This window comes from Mastigoproctus giganteus, chromosome 5 (genome assembly GCF_048544385.1).
Source record: "Mastigoproctus giganteus isolate SK-2022 chromosome 5, ASM4854438v1, whole genome shotgun sequence".
In the NCBI taxonomy this organism is placed as follows: Eukaryota; Metazoa; Arthropoda; class Arachnida; order Uropygi; family Thelyphonidae; genus Mastigoproctus; species Mastigoproctus giganteus.
In genome coordinates, this window is record NC_143579.1 from 218084404 (window position 1) to 218103290 (window position 18887).

General features: G+C 33.2%; 1 protein-coding gene across 5 annotated transcripts in view; it reads left to right on the forward strand.

Annotated features, from left to right (window-relative positions):
• Positions 1-15590, forward strand: part of LOC150086112 (rho family-interacting cell polarization regulator 2-like) — a 324874-nt gene extending 309284 nt beyond the window's left edge. For 4 of the 5 annotated variants that reach the window (XM_090374381.1, XM_090374377.1, XM_090374379.1 and 1 more), the window contains 4 exons: positions 4261-4304; positions 4676-4759; positions 11321-11414; positions 14740-15590. In XM_090374381.1, the coding sequence (XP_090230507.1) occupies positions 4261-4304; positions 4676-4759; positions 11321-11414; positions 14740-14813 (296 nt within the window). In that variant the 3' untranslated portion in view covers positions 14814-15590. The remainder of the gene's footprint in view (positions 1-4260; positions 4305-4675; positions 4760-11320; positions 11415-14739) is intronic. The other variant, XM_090374378.1, reaches the window with a different exon arrangement.
• The last annotated feature ends 3297 nt before the right edge of the window (positions 15591-18887 follow it).

Below are 18887 nucleotides of genomic sequence, written 5' to 3' on the forward strand. Positions count from 1 at the left end.
GATATCAGTGTTAGTTAAGATAAGACATAGCGATTTGTGGCAGTGGTAAGGGAGAACAACATGAATGTTGGATGGGTTGGATTTTTTATAACTGGGTTTAGAATCACTTAAACTACTAATCTTACTTTTAACAGTTGAAATAATTTCTTGGATTAGTTTGATGGGATATTTTCTAGCTGTAAATGTTTCAGCGAGATATTTTAGCTTGAAAGATAGATCATCCTGTGATTGGCAGTACTTGAAGGCATTAAAAACTTGGTTGAAAAGAACTGATTTCTTTACACTAAGGGGGTGATGTGAGAGAAAATGTAGATATTGGCCTGTTTTGCTTTTTTCCTGTAGATTTTCATCTTAAGCCTGTTATTTTGTTTATATATGGTTAAATTAATAAAATTGATTGCATTATTAGTCTTTAGTTCTAAGGTGTATTTTAATCTTGAGTGTACTGAATTAAAACTGATAAAAAGATTGTTAATGGTGTTTTGGTCTCCGATTATTAGACCGCCGTCTGCATACCGGATGTAAAGTTTAATATTTACTGGAAAAGGTTGAAGGGTCTGATGTTCGACTGTGGCGAGGTATATTTCAGATAAGGGCGCTGAGATACCTAGGCCCATAGGGAGTTTGAAAATCTGTCATATACTTGATCTTGAAAATAGAAGTGTCTAGCTTTAATTAGTACAGTAACGAGCTCCAGAATGCTGTCAATGTTGAGAGAAGTCCAATTCGCTAAGGTATTGTCCAAAGTTAAAAGGTTGCGTAGGGCCTGCAAAGTGAAATCGAGGTCTACATTAGTATAGGGACACATCAAAGGAAGCCAGTAAATCACTCTGGGATAATGTGATAGGAAAACTTCATGAGGGGGCGAAATGATCTTGACCAGGAAGGAAGATAAATTTGCCAAGGTGGATTTGCTATAGGAAACAATCGGGAGTAAAGGGTGATCAGGTTTATGGAGCTTAATAATGATACCTATCTTTTGTAAGGTGTGTAAGTTTATTTCATGATTTGCTCGTAGCCTTCTAAACAGGGTATCTAACTTGTTTTTTAGTTTTGAACTGGTGTAATTATTGTCAATTTTATAAGTTTTGGAGTTGGAAAGACTCCCAAACTTATAAAATTTATCTAATAATTATTTTCATTGCAAATGTATAAATCATTTTAACTTTTACTACTCTTTTCTTATTTCTTCCTACTTTGCTTTATCTCATAGGATTGACAACTTACACATTTAACATTGAACCAAATTCTGTTCTCTATTCATACTTCCCCTAATTTACATATACAGTAGAACCTCAAAAATCCATAATTTTTTGAACATTTCTCTGATGTTAGTAACCATGCAAAAACGGAGTGAAAGTAGGTTGATGGGACTTTATACATACATAAATAAATTAAATTAAAAAATAACACCACAGGCACCAAATTTGTGCATTGTGTTCCATTAATAATTTCCAAGCACCAGTTTCTTTCTATTTTATATATTTCTCAGATTGTATGTCATTGTTACTCTGCATCCGCAATGTATAAAATCATTAATTTTATGAGACATTCAATACTAGTTCACAGTATACTTAACAGTACAGTAGTATGTATTTAGTTTGTAAGGTGATTTGATTGAAAAAATTATATTGTTCTGCTTATGCAGTTTATTAAAAAATATTGGAACTGTGAATTGGAATTGAAAAATTGGAACATATATTTAAAAAAATAGTAAGTGTTGTTCTGTAGAGATTATACAGATCATAGCTACTGTGCTTTCTGATAAATGTAATGAATTATCCCTGAATACTTAGGCTGAATGCATAATCTGTGATATGGCAGAGAAGAAAAGTACAAGGGATGCATATAAATTATCAGGTGATAAAGAAGCCTATGGTAGATATAAATTAGTCTGTAACCAAGTCACAAAGGAAGATAGACTTGCTAGGGCAGATGGTGCCTCCGTAGCCAGATGGGCAGGAACAGCAGTGCATAGCACACGCTTCTTGATTAGACTGGGGTTCGAGCCAGTGCCCACTAAATAAGGAAAGGTCAGGGAATGACCACCGCATATTGCCGAAGCAATATGGCCTTAGTTGCTAATGCTCCCAAAAACCAAACAGCAAACAAAAACAAAACAACTAGGGCAGATTATGAGAAGTCTGGCAAAGAAAAACAGCAAAGATTTCTATGCTTATATTAGCAGTAGAAGAAAGTAGTTGAATTACATTGGGCTACTTGATGTCTATGGGTTAACTGTCGATGATCCTGCTCAGGTTGCACACAAATTGAATAGGTATTTTGCATCTAAATTCACACATAAGGAATTCTTTAAGGAAGGGAATACAGAAGTTTATTAAACTCTAATGAGGAGCTAAATGACTGTGATAACTGAAAGGAAAGTGAGGGAGAAATTGTTGAAGATGAAAGTAAAAAAAAAAAGCACCTGGTTGGATGGAATCGATCCAATTATACTGAGGGAGACAGCAAAGGAGGTAAGCAAACACTTAGCCATAATTATGAGAACATCCTTAGATTCAGGTAGCTTAACATCTGATCCAAGGAAAATAAAGGAATCACTGGTTTAGAAGTAATGTAGGACCATCTGGACCGGCATGCAATTATACTGTAATCACAGCTTGGATTTGTTAAGGGACAGTCTTGTCTAACTAATCTGATAGGAAATCTCATATGTCTAACCACCATGATGCAGTGGCCAAGGAACTGGATGCAAAAAATAACTTTGGCATCATATACTTGGATTTCAGGAAGGCTTTTGAAGCTGTTGCATAAAAGGCTGATGCAAACTGTAGCAATGTGGGATAAAGGAATGGTTAAGTGGAAGAAGACAAAGTGGTCATAAATGGGCACAACTCTTTGTGGACTAATGTTATTAGAGGGGTTTCCCAGTGTTCCATGCTGGGCTCATTGTTGTTTTCGATATTTATCAATGATAATGATGATGAAGGTATATCAGGCTTAATGTCCACGTTTGCAGATGATACAAAGGTTGGCAAGGTTGAGCTACTGCAACAAGATCTATGAAAATTGGGTCAGTGGGCTGGCGAATGGCAGTTGTAGTTTAACATTGACAAATGCAAGATACTGCATATGGATAGCATTAACCCCAAAATAATTTATCAATGTGTGGTACTACACTCAGGGTAGTGGAGAATGAAAAAGACTGGGGGTAATTCTCAAGGACATGAAATTCTCTGAGCAGTGCATACATGTGCCAGGACAGCTGCTCATGGTGTTTTGTCAATGATATACAGAAACTTTGCTAGCAGGGATAAGGGGGTGATTATCCCCTTTATATATGGCCATGGTTAGGCCTCATTTTAGGAAGGATCAAAATCTTCTGGAATGGGTGCAGAGAAGGGCAACCAGACTGGTAAAGGGAACAAAAGAGTGCTCTTACCTAGAAAGGCTTTAGTTCTGCAAATTGCAGCATCTCGAGACTAGGCACCTGCGGGGACATCTGATTGAGGTGTTTAAAGCTTTGATTGAATTCAGTAAGCTGAATGTTAATGGCATTCTTTCACTTGCTGAGACTACACACTTAAGGGGGGACATAAATTCAAGTTGAAGGATGGTTGCAGAATAGATGTGCTGAAGTGTGCCTTCAGCTAGTGGGTGGTTGATTGTTGGAGCAGGCTTACATCTGTTGTGGAAGTGGTTTGGTTGAATAAATTCAAAGAAGAACTAGACAGATTCTTGGAGGGTACACATGGGTGAACCGTGTATTTTTTTTTTTTTTTTTGCCGATACTATATAAGCTTGCTTTCTTGCATCATTTGCCATTACTATTACCTTCAGAAATCCAGAATATGCTACTTGCTTGGTGTGTTTATAAGAAAAAAAAATTTGCCAGATTTCTATTGGTCTGATATTTAATGAAAGTTAGAATGGCATGACAAATCTTTCTAAAAGATCCAAATATAAAATTTCATTAAATTTTATCCAGTAGGAGTAGTTAGTACATGTGGACTGATGGATTAATGCAGTGAGCATAATAGGTACTTTATTCCTTATAATTTTACTCAAGTTTTAGCATTTGTCTTTTATGGTATGATTTTTTTTTTCCTTAAATTAAAATGAGAATACTGAAAGCAGCAGTATAAGTCTCACTTCCTTATATTTTTACATTCTAAGGAATTTTAAAAAATTCATTTATTTTCCCTTTAACATTAAATTTTCAATATTTTTAATTGTTCATCTTATATTGTCTCTTGAAATATAGTAATTATTTTTTTAAAATTATTTATATATATTTAGAACTATATCTGCAGGATACCGCCAACAGCTCTAGAAGAGAAGAGGTAAGAATACAGTACTAATATTAAGTATGTTATATATAAAAAGGTGCTAAAATTTTGCAATTAATTTTTAATATTCAAAACAAAAATTAGCTGTCTTTAAACACTACAGTCATTCTTTCATTATTCTCTCTCTCTCTCTCTCTCTCTCCCTCTCCCCCCCCCTTGAAAAGCAATAGGGATAATATTGGCATAATATATATATATAATACATTAATATTGAAAACTAAGGAAGGCATCAAACAGACAGCACTATAGAAAATATCTTTTTTTTTTTTAATAGAAATCATCTTGCATATTTTAAATATGAGTATTTTAAATATGCAAGATGATTTCTGTAATGATTTTTATAATTTAATTCCTCTTTATTGCAGGTCCAAACCATCTATTTAGAAGGATTGGAATCAGAAAATTCTCTTACTAGACAAGGATCATGTGCAGCTTTAGCAGTAATGCAGGTTTGCTTTTACTTCTGATTTAAATTAATTCTTCTAGCCAATTGATAAAACTTTGTCAGTTTAGCAAATGATGAATGTGTTAATCCTTGATGACTTATCCTTGGCCTTTGGAACCATTGTAAAATTCATGCAAAAACACATTTTCCTGATGAAATATTCAGGAATTGAATATTCCATACGTGAGAGTTCACATTTGAAATATTGCATGCAGGTTTGGAAATCTCAACACAAACAGTAGATCATTAAAAGACATAGAAAAGAACAAGATTAGTTGGGAACCACAAATTAATATTCTTACATAGCATCAAGATACGGCAAATTTTACATGAGATTCGATGCTACAAAGGTCTTTCTATGAACAGAGTTTTGGTGAAGCTCAGCTATGAGGATGAGTATTACAAACTGTGCTATCTTGAGTAAAAAATAAACTTTACAGGTTTTCCACAATTTCTTTTTTTAATATTCTAATTAAATATTCTCTCGGTTTCTGTTTTGGGATATTAGAGAAATTTGAGGTAAACAGAAACGCCATTTCTGTTCTTTTTCTCCATTTCATTCTTTACCTTTATGTCCATAAAATTTCTTCCCCCCCCCCCCCCCCATTCTGAAATTGATGTTACTTTCCTTCCCTTGTTGTTATAATAAATGTCTTATATTATCCATCTTGTATATAAGCAGCCATACAGTTGTAGTTATTTGCTCTCTGTGGATGGTATTTGAAAAGTGCAGTGTCTAATTTAAGGGCCAGTACATTTTTTCCCCCCAAAACACAAGAGGTATTAGAACCTGTAGTACTTAGTACCGTGCATAGGTTGAAAGTTGAGAAGATGCTTGTTGACATTAGACTTGAATGTCTGTAGATTGTAATTTTCAGGAAATACATGTGAAGTAAGATTTTTCCAGAAATCAAAAGTTGAATGAATAAATGAGGAAGAAGAAAAGTTGGTTCTGTGAGTTTGAAATTGGACAGTAAATGGATGTTGACTGGCTGCAGCATGTGTTCAGACTGCTTTGGAAGGGAGAGAGCAGGAATTATAGAAACCAATTCAGAAGAACAGTGCCCATGGAAGTATCTATAGAAAAGGCATGCAGTAGAAACAGAATTTTTATGAGACAAGTGGAGAGACTCTGTTAGAGACGAGCATGGTAGGGTGAATTTGCGATTTGACAGAGTGAACAACTATTCAGAAGAAAAGTAACTCCAAGAGCGAAAGAGAAAACGGTGTTTTAGATGCAGAGGAAGCAATATTTGTAATGTGCTTAAGCCCAATAGAAAAATATGATCTTGCTTAGAAATCAGGGTCATCAAAGATAAGCATAGGAGCAGAAGAATCTTTTTTGCAAAATATAAGACAGGACTGAGTTTTAGAAAAATTGAAATCAACTAAGTGATCTTTACCTCACTGGATATCAGCATTTAAGGAATTAGCAGTGGATATTTGAGAAGTTGAAGCTGTTTATGCACAGCAAGGTTTCTCAAACTGGTAGACTGATTGCAGTGTGCTATCATCAACAAAACTATGGATAGGATTTCCAGTCAATGGAAGAAGGTCATTAATATACAAGAGGAAATGAATGAAAGAACTGAACCTTGAGGAACACCAGCATTAGTGGAGAAGTTGGAACCAGAGAGCCATCTACTGTCACCTGCAGTGAGCGGTCAGGGAGAAAAGAAGATACCCAATTACAAAAAACAGTTAGCAAACCATAAGATGAAAACTTATTTAGAGACCTTTATGCCAAATGCGATCAAAAGCCTTTGAAATGTCAAGAGCAACTGCTTGGGTTTAACCAAATATTTCCATTGAATTTGTCCGTAGATGGGTAATATAAGCCAGAATACCACCAGTGGATTGACACTGACTGAATCCATAACAGAACAGCAATCATTGATCTTATGGAAGGTTTCTAGATAGTTTAAGAGTTAGCAATTAATTGTGATTTCTCCATTACTTTAGAAAGAGTAAAAGTAGATGCAATGGAATGATAATTAGATGAGAGGGATTTGTCACCCTTTTTAGGAACTGGCTGGATATGAGTAAATTTCCAAGCAAATGGGAAAACACCTTTGGAATAAGAAAGTGGAGAAAACCATCAGGACCTGGAGCTAACTTGCATCAAGATTGTTACAAAATCCTTCTGACATCCTTTTGACAGAAAACTACAGAATGAATTTGGACAAGAAGGAAGTTTTCTACTTGCAGCCTTTTCAAAATCTAGTTTGGACTGCTTTACAATTGTTGCAAGCTTAGGTATAAGCAGAAAATGAACCTGGAGATTTAGATACAAGCCAATTACAATATGAAGTGTTCTTAACTTGAACAGCCTTAGCACATTTATTGGAAAACCAAGGTGCAGATAAAGGATGAGATTTTAAGGTGTAGTGTAGAATAAAGGATTTCATACCTACAAGAATAATTTCACTGACATGATATGAGCAAACATTGACATCAGAAGATTTTAAACAGGAATCCGACCAAGGAAAAGACGTCTCGCAGATAATTCCATTTTGTATCCTTGTAAAGCCAAACAACACACAAGGCTGAGAATGGCCATGAGGGAAAGACTCCATTGGAGAAGAGACCATCACCGAGTTGTGATCTGAGGTGCCTAAAGGACCACTCACCTTGACCATGTACTTAGAAGGGTTGTTTGTGAGAAAAAGATCAAGCGTTTTGGCTGCGTGGTTAGGATTGTCTGGTATTCCAGTAGGTAAATGAACAATATGCTCGAGATCATTAGTAATTGCAAAAGTCTCAGCATCTCGACCAGGTGGAGTTGGGAACATTTAAAATCACCAAGGAAAATTACCTCACCGTTATGAAAGTAGGACTGGAGAAAGTCAAGTTTCGAAGTGATTGAGTGATAAGTGATTAGTGGAGTTGGGAGAACGATAGAGGCAACAGATGAATTTGACAGAAAGATTTTAAGCTAGAGAAGATTGAAAAGAGGAAATTACGAATTAACAAGTCTCTGACAGAAATATCAGAATGGTCGTATGCACAAGTATTACCTTTTGAGTTGAAAGGAATCGTACAGCAAATAATTTGGACATCTGAGATGAGCAGTGTTTGAATCAACTGATAACTAGGATTCTGTCAAAAAAGTATGTGGGGTTTGGCAGACTGTAGGTGAAATAGACATCACTGAGATTAGAACTAAGACCACATATTTGTGAAATGTATGAGGAAGAGTTTGGGAGATACACAAAGGTACAAAAATTACATCTTGAAATTCAACTCAATCCCAAAATAGAAAACCGACCCACAAATAAGAACAAATCAAATCTGTAACTTAATTAAATAAATAAATTAAAAAAGTGATTCAATCAATGTGTTTTTTGTACCTTGTCTTTGTTCAGCAGGAAGTACATAGATCTTTTTGCAGATAAGTTACAGGCTTTAATTTAGAGTTCCTTCTTTCTAATAGGAAATTTTGTAGAGGTTAGTGGTCTTACAATGTTTTTTAATTAAGCTTCAATTTATTAAGCATAAAATGTGCCAGTCAAAATTTTTAATTTTGATTAACATGTGTTGTATTTCAGTTAGAAAATCTCTTGTATGTTTGGTTTTATTTTAATTTATTTCAATCCTTAGTTAATTTTTATAGGGCAGTGTTTAATCATTGTTTATGTAAAAGGAAGGTCTTACGTTGAATAATGTTTTTTTTTTTATTATTATTTATTTAATCACATTACAGATTTCATTTGTCCTTATTTATGGGTCAATTTTTTATTTTGGGATTGAATTTCAATTTTTGTATCTTGTCTTTGTTCAGCAGGTCTTTCAATATATGAAGCTTTGACAGTGGCTCTGTATCCTGCTTATTTTCACTTCTAACCTATTTTCTGTTTGAGCATTTGCTCTATATTATCATAATGTAATGACATCAAATTTTCAGATGGTTCTTTAAATATTTTAAGATCTGACACTGAATGTAGTTTCTGAATGACATTATTTAGTTACTGATTACAGATTTAAAGGAATATCTTTAAATTATAAACAAAAACCATGTTTATTAAAATGCATTATTATTTCAAAGCATCATTTGAAAGATGCAAAAACTTTTGAAATGGTGGTATATTTCTTAAACACTTTTTTTCACTAATGTAGAATTTCAATGTATTCTCATAATTTAACTCAGTCAAACTAAATCCTTGATTTGAAGGGGGAGGGATTGTACTTAAATTTCTAAAATATTAAAATTAAAAAAAAAAAATTTTTGATATATTATATTTATTTTATTATTTTTGGTTGGTGCAGCAAAAGTTTGTGGCTTCTTTACACTAAATATGGCTAAAGGAGGATTAGTTAAATTATTAGAAGGGATAGACAGATGATATGAGTAGGTTTTTTTTTTTTTTTTTTTGTTGGTGCTGTAAGCTCGCTTTCTATTTTTAGGCCTAAAACTTGATAAGAAAGGACAGCATAATACCCCCAACCAGATGATTAATTTATGTGCTGAAAAGAGAACTAAATGCCTTCGTCTGAAAATGGATGAATATTTAGTACACACTTACTGCACTCTAGAAAGAAGTGCTATAAAGAAAGACAAATTGAAACAGTTACAATTAATGCATGTCACAGTAGTGAAAAAGCTTTTATGTATGTGTGTACATTTTCACTGTCTCTGAGAAAATGTACACTAATAGAGCGGAGAAAACTGATAAGTCTATTTAAAGAAAAGGCTCTGTGGCAAGAAAAGCCACATGTGCACTTATAAAAAAAAAATTACCAAATCGAAAAGTACAATAAGCAATTACTAGCGAGTGGCACTTATGTACAAATCCAGTTCAGGATCCAAATGAATTTATCAGAAAAAGATGATGTGGTTTAGAAGTTTTTTTCTTCAAAGAAAAGAACTAAACCACAAACATCTTGTTCAAGCAATCCCAAAGAGTACAGATAACTATAGGCAGGTTGTCCTCACGTATGTGGTGAATATTATGTTCCTCTCTTCTGGCTTGAATAAAGTATTTTGTTTGTTCCTTTTAGATGTTATGCTAATCTTGTAAAATCTGAATGTAGCTCTACAATAAATGCACTGGTCATTACTCTTTCATGTTGAAGAATGTGATGTATAAATTTGTTATTACAATTATTAAATCTTCCACGTCCATTTTGGGAGTAGATTACCAAGTCTAAATCAGAAAGATGATTCTGACTTATTTGTAGGCTGGCTTATTGCCAAGTTCATAGGGTGCAAAACAAGATGTGTCTTGTTTTTTTTTGTTCTGTGAGGAAGTATACTTTACTGTTGCATGTCACTACTGTGGTGCAGAAGTTCCTACTGAAAAATGATGTTCTTATAAATGCTGTGGTTGCACAGATTTCATCAGTTGACAGTGCAGCGTTTAATTTTTTGTGGACAGGTTTCCAGCAGTTCTCAATAACATAAAGATAAAGATGAATAGGTGTTTTGTGGCATCAGCTTTCTAAATTTCATTGTGAGAACATACCAGTAGCTGTTATGAATTATCTCAGGTCATGCCCAATTCTTCATAGCAGTGCTGAGTGTGAGAGGATAAACAAAACTTTGAATGAACATTTTTGAAGAGAAATAAATGCAAGAATGTCTTCCTTGAAGCAATCAATCTGTGTTTGACAGACAGTTGAAACAGAAATTCTTGTCAGACAGAAAAATTAGAATTGACCCTTAAACCTTCCTAGGGACTACAGAATACATGCTGAAAGTTTGTTGTCAGTCTGACTTTTTCTTGTTGAATAATACCCAAACATCCAAATCATACTTCCATGTATGTTCATCACAGCTCTAAGTGCATCACAGATGTATAAGTGCTTTACTCATGTGTGATGCTCCAAAAATCTTGGTAAAAAATATCTAGTCAAAGGTAAGTGAAGCAGAAAACATTTCACTTAAGCTGGCAATACAGGTATGTTGAAAGAGATGGGAGAGGAGAGATTCAAAAGAAATTGTGTTGAAGGACATTACATTTTTTCAGGATAAAAAAAATTAATAATTTGTAGAATTGCTATCAGTCCAGTTTTAATGATATCCTCTTAAACACCTAAATATGAAATTTCACAAATCTGCCCAGTGGGAAAGAGTTGTTGCATGTGGGCAGCTCTAAGTGTAAGTGCTTTACTCATTTGTGAATGCTCCAAAAATCTTGGAGTGCTCCAAAAACTTGTGAATGCTCCAAAAAATATCTAGTCAAAGGTAAGTGAAGCAGAAAACATTTCACTTAAGCTGGCAGTACAGGCATGAAAGGGATGGGAGAGGACAGATTCAAAAAAAATTAAAAGCAGAAAAGAATGGTAAGAAAAAAAAAAAAAGAAAAAGAGGATTAAAAATCTAATAGAAATGGGATAGCATAGAGAATAGAAGGCTGATAGTCCATGACTGATTTGTACTATCAGAATAACCTGTGTGCCCTTAGTGTAACAGAGTTAGACTTTTTTTTTTTGTGGGAGGGACCGACCTTTCAAGATTTCTCTGTGATAAGTAGATTTTGTGGTTATGTGTTACTTATAGATGTGTTTTAAATACCAAATTAGTTTTTAGGTATAAGTAACAAAACAAAATATGATTCCTTCTCAGGCATCTCAATATATGGAACAACTTGCCTATCTCTCCTATGCAGATGACAGCCTTAAAGTGCGCAGTCAGGCCAAAGATGCATTGTTTAGGTTTGGTAAGTCAAGTTACTAAATACAAAATTTGTTTCTTTGTAATGTCTGATCTAATTCTTTTTATTATGCATCGTGATTCCTATTGATAATCTTTCTATGAATTTTTGTTTTTAATGTGTAGTTAAGTAAACCTTAAATTAATTTTGAGTCCAAAATTTGGCCAAGGAATGCATCACCTTTTTATCATAGTCAACTCTTTATAGCAACTCCCCAGTGGAATGAGAAAAATGGTTATTATATCAAAAGGACATATCATTGTTTCAGAAAATCAATAAAAGAACAAAGGAAAGTTTGAATGTTTAATGTAATTTTACTAATACAATATGCTATAATTCAGAAAATGTATTGCAGTATTAATAAAATGAGGATTACATTTTTTTTTTTATTGTACAGTGGAGTAAGATTAATTTGTAATTACTATATACAATAGTACATATGTATCAAGGCCTAACCATAGAAATAGAATTGGTTTCAGACTTTATAATAATCTGTCAAAATATGCTATGCAAGTGGCAGAGCATTTTTAAAAGAGAATTATGAAGATGTATGACATGGTTAATTTACTTTTGCCGTTAGGCTGCACTTAGAAAAAAAAATTATGTACAAGTTCTAATCCTTGATGAGCACCCTTCAACAAGGCTTTTTGTTCAATCACAGTAGGGTCCTCTCCATCGCTACAAATTTTACTGCGTCCACTTCGCCGTAGTTTTCAAAACACATTTCCCGCTAAATTTAGATAATGAAGCACATCCTCAAATTTCTTCACTATTATCAGACTGTTCTTTGCGATTAATGGAGGAAAAGCATGGTAAGCTTCATTCAAGGTAACAAATCCAGCATATTTGAAGCAGTTGCTGATTACTTTTTCATCAACCTCATCTCATGCTGAAACACACATACTTTGACTGCAACAATTCAGTTTTGTATTGTCCTTTGCTTTCAAGTCAGCACAGTTTTGTTTAATAGCATTCTTTGATAGTTTCCTGAAAGCACTAGTTATCCCTTGATCAAGTTGCTGAAGAATTGGTGTTAAATTACGTGGCAGTTACTCATCAGTAATTGTACACAGGCCATTCACATGGCAAAGAGGTGTACAGTTATCACCGAACAGAGAATTTTCTATTCTCTCCACTAATCTTGTGATCTAAGTCTCTAATCCATTCTTTGTAGATTTTCGATGATATACAAGCCTTTTGGTTTGCTTGATGCATAGTTGGCAATGTCTTCAAACCGTTAAACCATCGGGGCTTCAGGGTTTTTCCAGCAATAAAAAGAACAAACTTTTCTGTGACAGACACATTTGCCACTACAGGAATGGTAATCTGCTGGGGTTTTTTTTTTTTTTTTTTTTCCTGCAAATGCATTTCTCACCTCATGTAAGCATTTTATCAATAGCAACTTAAAAAAAAAAAAAGAAAGTAGTTTGTTTCAACACTGAAGATGTCATTCTGGTTATGTGCTAACAAAACATATTTTAAATGATTCTCCTTCTTTCATAGCTTCAGTGTCAACAACTGCACTTTTGCCACACTTTTTTGAAAGACAGCCCATGATGAGCCTTAAATTTCTGGAACCATCCATTGAAGACTTAATCTTCGCTATTCATCTGATGCACAAACGATTCAGCCTTAGTTTTTAAAAGATTTCCATCTATAGGAATGTTTTTTTTTTTTTTTTTTTTTTTTTTTTTTTTTTTTACACATCATTATTAGCCATTCCAAGAGTACATGAACATGATCTGGATACTCTACCTTTCATACACTGAGCCTACCCAATGGAACAGATTCCTGTTTTTTCAGTCTTTTGGAATGGTGAACTCTTATTGAATTGTTTACCAGTTATAGTCTTGGAATGCAAGCCATTATTTAAAGCTTGTAAAATCTCAATGTTGTTTGTTTGCAGTTGGCAAAAGCTATTATATCAATAAACATATAGTCATATAGTCTATGCATACTATGGAAGGAAATGAACTTTAAGTTAATTTAATTATACCAATGAGCATGAGAAATTGCTGAGTGATTTCTCATGGTCAGCCTGTAAAATCATTAATATTAAATAAATTAATGTTCCCTCATTTTGAAATATGAATATTATAATAAATAAGCTTATTTATAATAAATAAATAATGTTAAATAAGCTTGCTTACTTGCATTACATACCTCTATTAATAATAATAGTCTAAAATCCAGCCAGTCTATTACTGAACTCAGTTAGCATGCGCAATCTTTTAATCACAACCCATTCTGCAATAACTTTAATCAGCTTGAATTCCAATTACAAACTGCCTCAATATGAAGCCTTAGCTCTAGAGTTGTTTCAACAGAATACTTTGTATGAGGTTTTAAACACTACACTACCAACAAACCTTTCACCAATATGGTGCCTAATGCATGGTAAGTTCCCCGCATGTAATACAGTAGTGCATAATGTGAGTTGAGATTCTATAAATCGGTTACCTCCTCCTCCTTTCATCACGTAAATCAACTGATGATGACAATATCGCAAGTCTTGCATTGGGACACTTAGTTCTTCATACCCAGTTCCCGATTTTCTTTTATAGATGACAACCTGGGAAAAGGTATGCACTTCTTCCTCAGGGCATGTTTTTCATTTTTTATATAGTTTAAATTATTTTCACATTTCACTTCCTATGAATTTCAAATTTTAATCATGGATTTTGAGGTGAGTGCTGCTATAATAAGCCATTGCTGAGCGAATTAATGAGCCTGGTTCTGATTATTAACTTCCCTCCCAACTTTAAAATCATAAGCAAACTTTTAAGGTCTTCCTTGTGAACTGGGGAAATATTAGTGCTTCTTTGGTTGCTAGAGATCGATCCAGTGATGATCTCATTAACATTACTAACAGTGTGATTCATCACATATTACCTTTTTTTTAGTATAACTAGAAGTATACCATTACCTCTGAGGCCTTTCTCTCTCAGCCTTGGTAACTTTGCTACCACATTTACAGCTAGCTTTGCCTGATCAGTAGCAAACTGTATTTATGAGCATCTTTTGGAATTTTATAATCACTTAGATATTTTTTTAAATATGCTGTTTTCAGCTTTACATTTTCTAGAATTATGCAGTAGCATTTGTTTTATATATATATGGAACTAGATATTTTATGTGTAAACAAATTAAGACATGCTCCCTCCATGTTTTATTCAGTTCACTTCTTTGTAGCAGATAATTAATTGATCATTAAGTATTCAAACTGTTATTATATTAATTCACTGTATTTTATAATTGAATATGATTATTTGACTGTAACAGCCTTTTGAAGTTCTTTAAACGCTTATTCTTTCATTTGTTACATTTTCAGGTGATGAAGGCAGAAAGGTATATGAACAAGCACAGCTATTTACCCATGGATTTCAAGGATTAAATGTGAAATAAGTACCTTTTGTGACAACCATACTCAGGAACTTTAGATATTCAGTCAGATTTCAAACAACCTTTTGAATAATAGTTAAATAACTTCTTTAAATTTCTGTACAAAATGCTTTAAGGACATGCAGCTTGTTGCACATTGTGTATATATACATCATATATATATATATTGTTGATTGATATAGTTTAATCTGTTCATTTGCAGTTATTTGCAAATAAAACTGTGGTAATGACACAGCCATTTGTCATGGAAAAGAGGGTTTTCGAAGTAACCAAAGATCAATTTTTTATTGTAATTCTGTTATATGTTGTGCACTTGGCAGTATTTGCAGCTGCTATCTGTAAATTTATTAGTTATTATTATTTATGCTCAAAGTGTTGTGTGGTTGGCAGATTAGGTATCACTCAAAGGAACAGATATTTACAAGTGAAAATATTGCTACAAAAGAGATCTCTTGTAGCATCTGAGAGCAAATGATGAACCTTTCTCCAAATGCTCCTTTCCCTGTAATCTGTTGGCCAGTGTGGAGCAGTAATTATAACTGTATTTTGTGAAAACAAACTAATTATAATGCATGCATATAATAATATAATTATTAAATCTGCACCTTAATTCTGTATAGTGCCATAATTTTCTTCCTTTTCTCTCTTTACCCACACTTAAAATATATTTTTATAGTGGGCTTTTTATTTATTTTTTCCCTCCCCATATCAGTACATAAAGTTGTTCTCTATTTGCTTATATTGCAGAAGAAAGTTGTTTTCACGGTTCCTAAAACTTAACATTTGTATAGTGCCAAAAAAAATGAATTAATTAAAAAAAAAAAAAAACTTGCCATTACAAGAAGTATGGGACAGCCTTGAGTAGATATGTTTTTTCTTTAAATATGAAATGGTGCTGAAAGATTTCATTGAAAAATAGTCAATTTTTATGTTGTGTAATTTTATGCACTGTTTGTATTCTATTCACGGGGCAGAATATTTATATTTTTATTTATTAAAATTAGCAGTTATCAACTCTTGGTCAAAATAAATATTTAAACTAAATGGAATATTCTCATTGTTTTTAGTAATAAAAGAAAACATTGTACTTAAAGACATTTTTAAGCTGTTAATGCCATAATAAATCTTAATTTATCAAATTAAGAATGAAAGTCATCAACAACCTTGTATTATTTTGGGGTTTTTTGACATTATAATGATATTAGTAGAATATAATAATTAGAAATTTTGCTTAACTGTAAAATTTCTAATTTCAGTTTTATTTCCAAATTCTTCATTGCATTTTCACTCTATCTTCAAGATAGAGAGAGCATGACCTACAATCAATTTATCTATAATGATAATAAATTTGCTTTTTTATTTGTGTATATTCTGTAATCACGTGTAATGCAGAAAGCTTTATTCCATCTTAAGTTCCAATTCTTGAGTAAAAACTTGAAATGAATTCGTAATTGGTTATGAAATTAATGATTCATCAGTGTTATAAAGACTGTAGTTTATTACATTATTTTATTTATAATTATTATTATTTTTTTTTTCTGTTTTAAAAATGCATCCTTTATTTTTTTTAAGTGACAGCTTAATCATGAAGAAATTAAGTCAGACTATACAATTCAGTTATATATTGGATGGTGAATATGCAATTTTAGCATATGTTGACCAGTGAACTAAAGCTAGCATCGTGAAATAAATGTTAAGTAAAAAATATATATATATGTAGTTTCTGCTTGATTAGCTTTGTTGTTCATTATGTGTTCTGATTTATGGCAAAAAATAAAACTGAATATTCCACTTAATAGATAATTACAGCATATGAATAATTTGTTTCTGATTTTGTTCTCAATATATTATACTTAAAAGAACTTAATATACAATATTTTTGAAAGAGATTAATATTTTTGCCATTAAGAGGCAGTCTTCCATTACTGTGCTTTATGTTAAACCTGCATTATCATTTGGCTATCATACAGATGGGAGAAAGGTTCATCAAATGCAATGTACAGTGTATAGGTTAGGTCACATAGTGTAATAATGCCTTTTTTGTACATGTGGAATTTTTAATATAGTCTGTAGCATTGTAGTTTTAACTTTGCAGTATTATAACACAAAGATTACTTATTCTGTGCAATAATGAAGATGACTAGTTTTAGCTTACATAAGCACACTATTGTTAATACAGATGCTGTTTTTACAATATACATTTGTATAAAATAATGCATTTCTTCCATCACAGAAAGATTCTTCACTGCTATAAAGAACTTGTTATTGATTGATATTCGATGTATCATATGGTGTTCATTTGTATCCACCAGAACATTTAGATAATGTATATGTGTTAATTTGTTTAAAAATGTCTTGTTCTGTTTTTGCCAAAATTAAGATCAATAAATTGTTATTACAGCAGTGTTTTTAATATTATACATGATGTTTTTGATTTTTCCCAAAACATTGCTGTTAATTTTCAAGCATGGTCATAGTGAATTATTCATTAAGGATTATGTCTTAATGAATTGAAATTGATCATTGATCTATTTCAATGATCCATGTCCATTACTTCTATAAAGAATTTGTTACTTTTTATGCAGCCAATACACCAGCACCAGTTAACAATAGGACATGACAATAACCATACAGATTATATTGCTTGCCATTCATTTCGAGTGGCCTGGTGTCATATCCTGTCAGAGACTGGAGAAATTCTTAAAAGCTTCAGTTGCAGCCGTAATCTACTATTCTCAGACAGAGAATAGGGATTTTTCCCCAAGAATTATCTGAGTTTTTCATCTCATACGATATGCAAATCAACTAGTGAATACCTTCATGCAAATGCATATCAACCCATATTCATGGGCTGATATGCATTTGCATGAAAAACACAGAATAACTTGCAAGAAAAACCTTATACTTACTCATCCCTCCTACCCCATGATTTGCTGACTATAGTTTCAATTGTAGAATAATTTAGAAAATCCTCGAGTCATTGATGGGAATCAACCCCAGACCCCTTCAAATGAGTGGCAGGTGGCAATTCATGCTGACTAAGCTGCCACAAAGGATACTACCTGAATTGCCAATGTACTGCATATTTCCAGCAATAACAATGAATTCAATTGCACAGTGTACATAGTGCAATATACGCCATCCTACAACCACAGCTAGTCCTGATCTATTTCAATGTTATATAGGGTCACCTAAGTCTCCCGAAAAGCTGCTAATTTACATAGTGATGCGCACCTAAGAAGGCATGCCACTTCTATTACCAGAACATTATGGCAGAAAAATTGTGCAGTGAACAGCATATGTGATTTTGATTCCCTGTATTTTTAGTGATCTAAAACAGAGAGGGTGTTGAAACTTGGACTCTAATACCATGAATATATATATATATATATATAGATTGGATTCAGATTTCTGCAGGATGTTAATTTCCACAGAGGAAAATTATTCCAGGGAACAAAATTTGAGAATAAATGGAAATGTTAGTTTCACTTTAAAATGGAACTGCGGTGCAGTATTAGCTAGTTGATCCATGTGCATTATTCAGAAGAACAATGCACATGGAAATATCTGTAAATGAAGACATACAACGAGAGCTAGCCCTTGCTCCCCCCCCCTGGGGGAAATGCAGTGGGTACAATGAACCCAAGTCCCTAACTGAAAAAGGCCAAAATCCAAATGAATTCCCTCCCCCCCCCCCCTTCAGCTGTATTAGTGAAAGTGCTAAATATTGCTAGGGACAGCCTCCACTGCTTAAAAATTAATTACCCATGTAATCTATCAAAACCTCTCAAGCTCACAGCTTGCCATCTTGATAAATGACTGAATAAACAAAGCTATGTTGCTGGACTACAGCAGATGGATTGGGAGTGAGAAGCCATTATTAACCATAGCAAATGTGAAGATGATGAGCATTTTTTTTATGTATTATGAAGGCATTTCAAGCTGCAATATATTTTCTTACTTGAACAGAACACCCAAGTTAGGCCTGCCTTACCACAATACTGACATGAGATTATCTGACATCCTTTTATTACTACTGTTACTACTAAAGGCAAAAACATTTGGCAGTTATTGAAC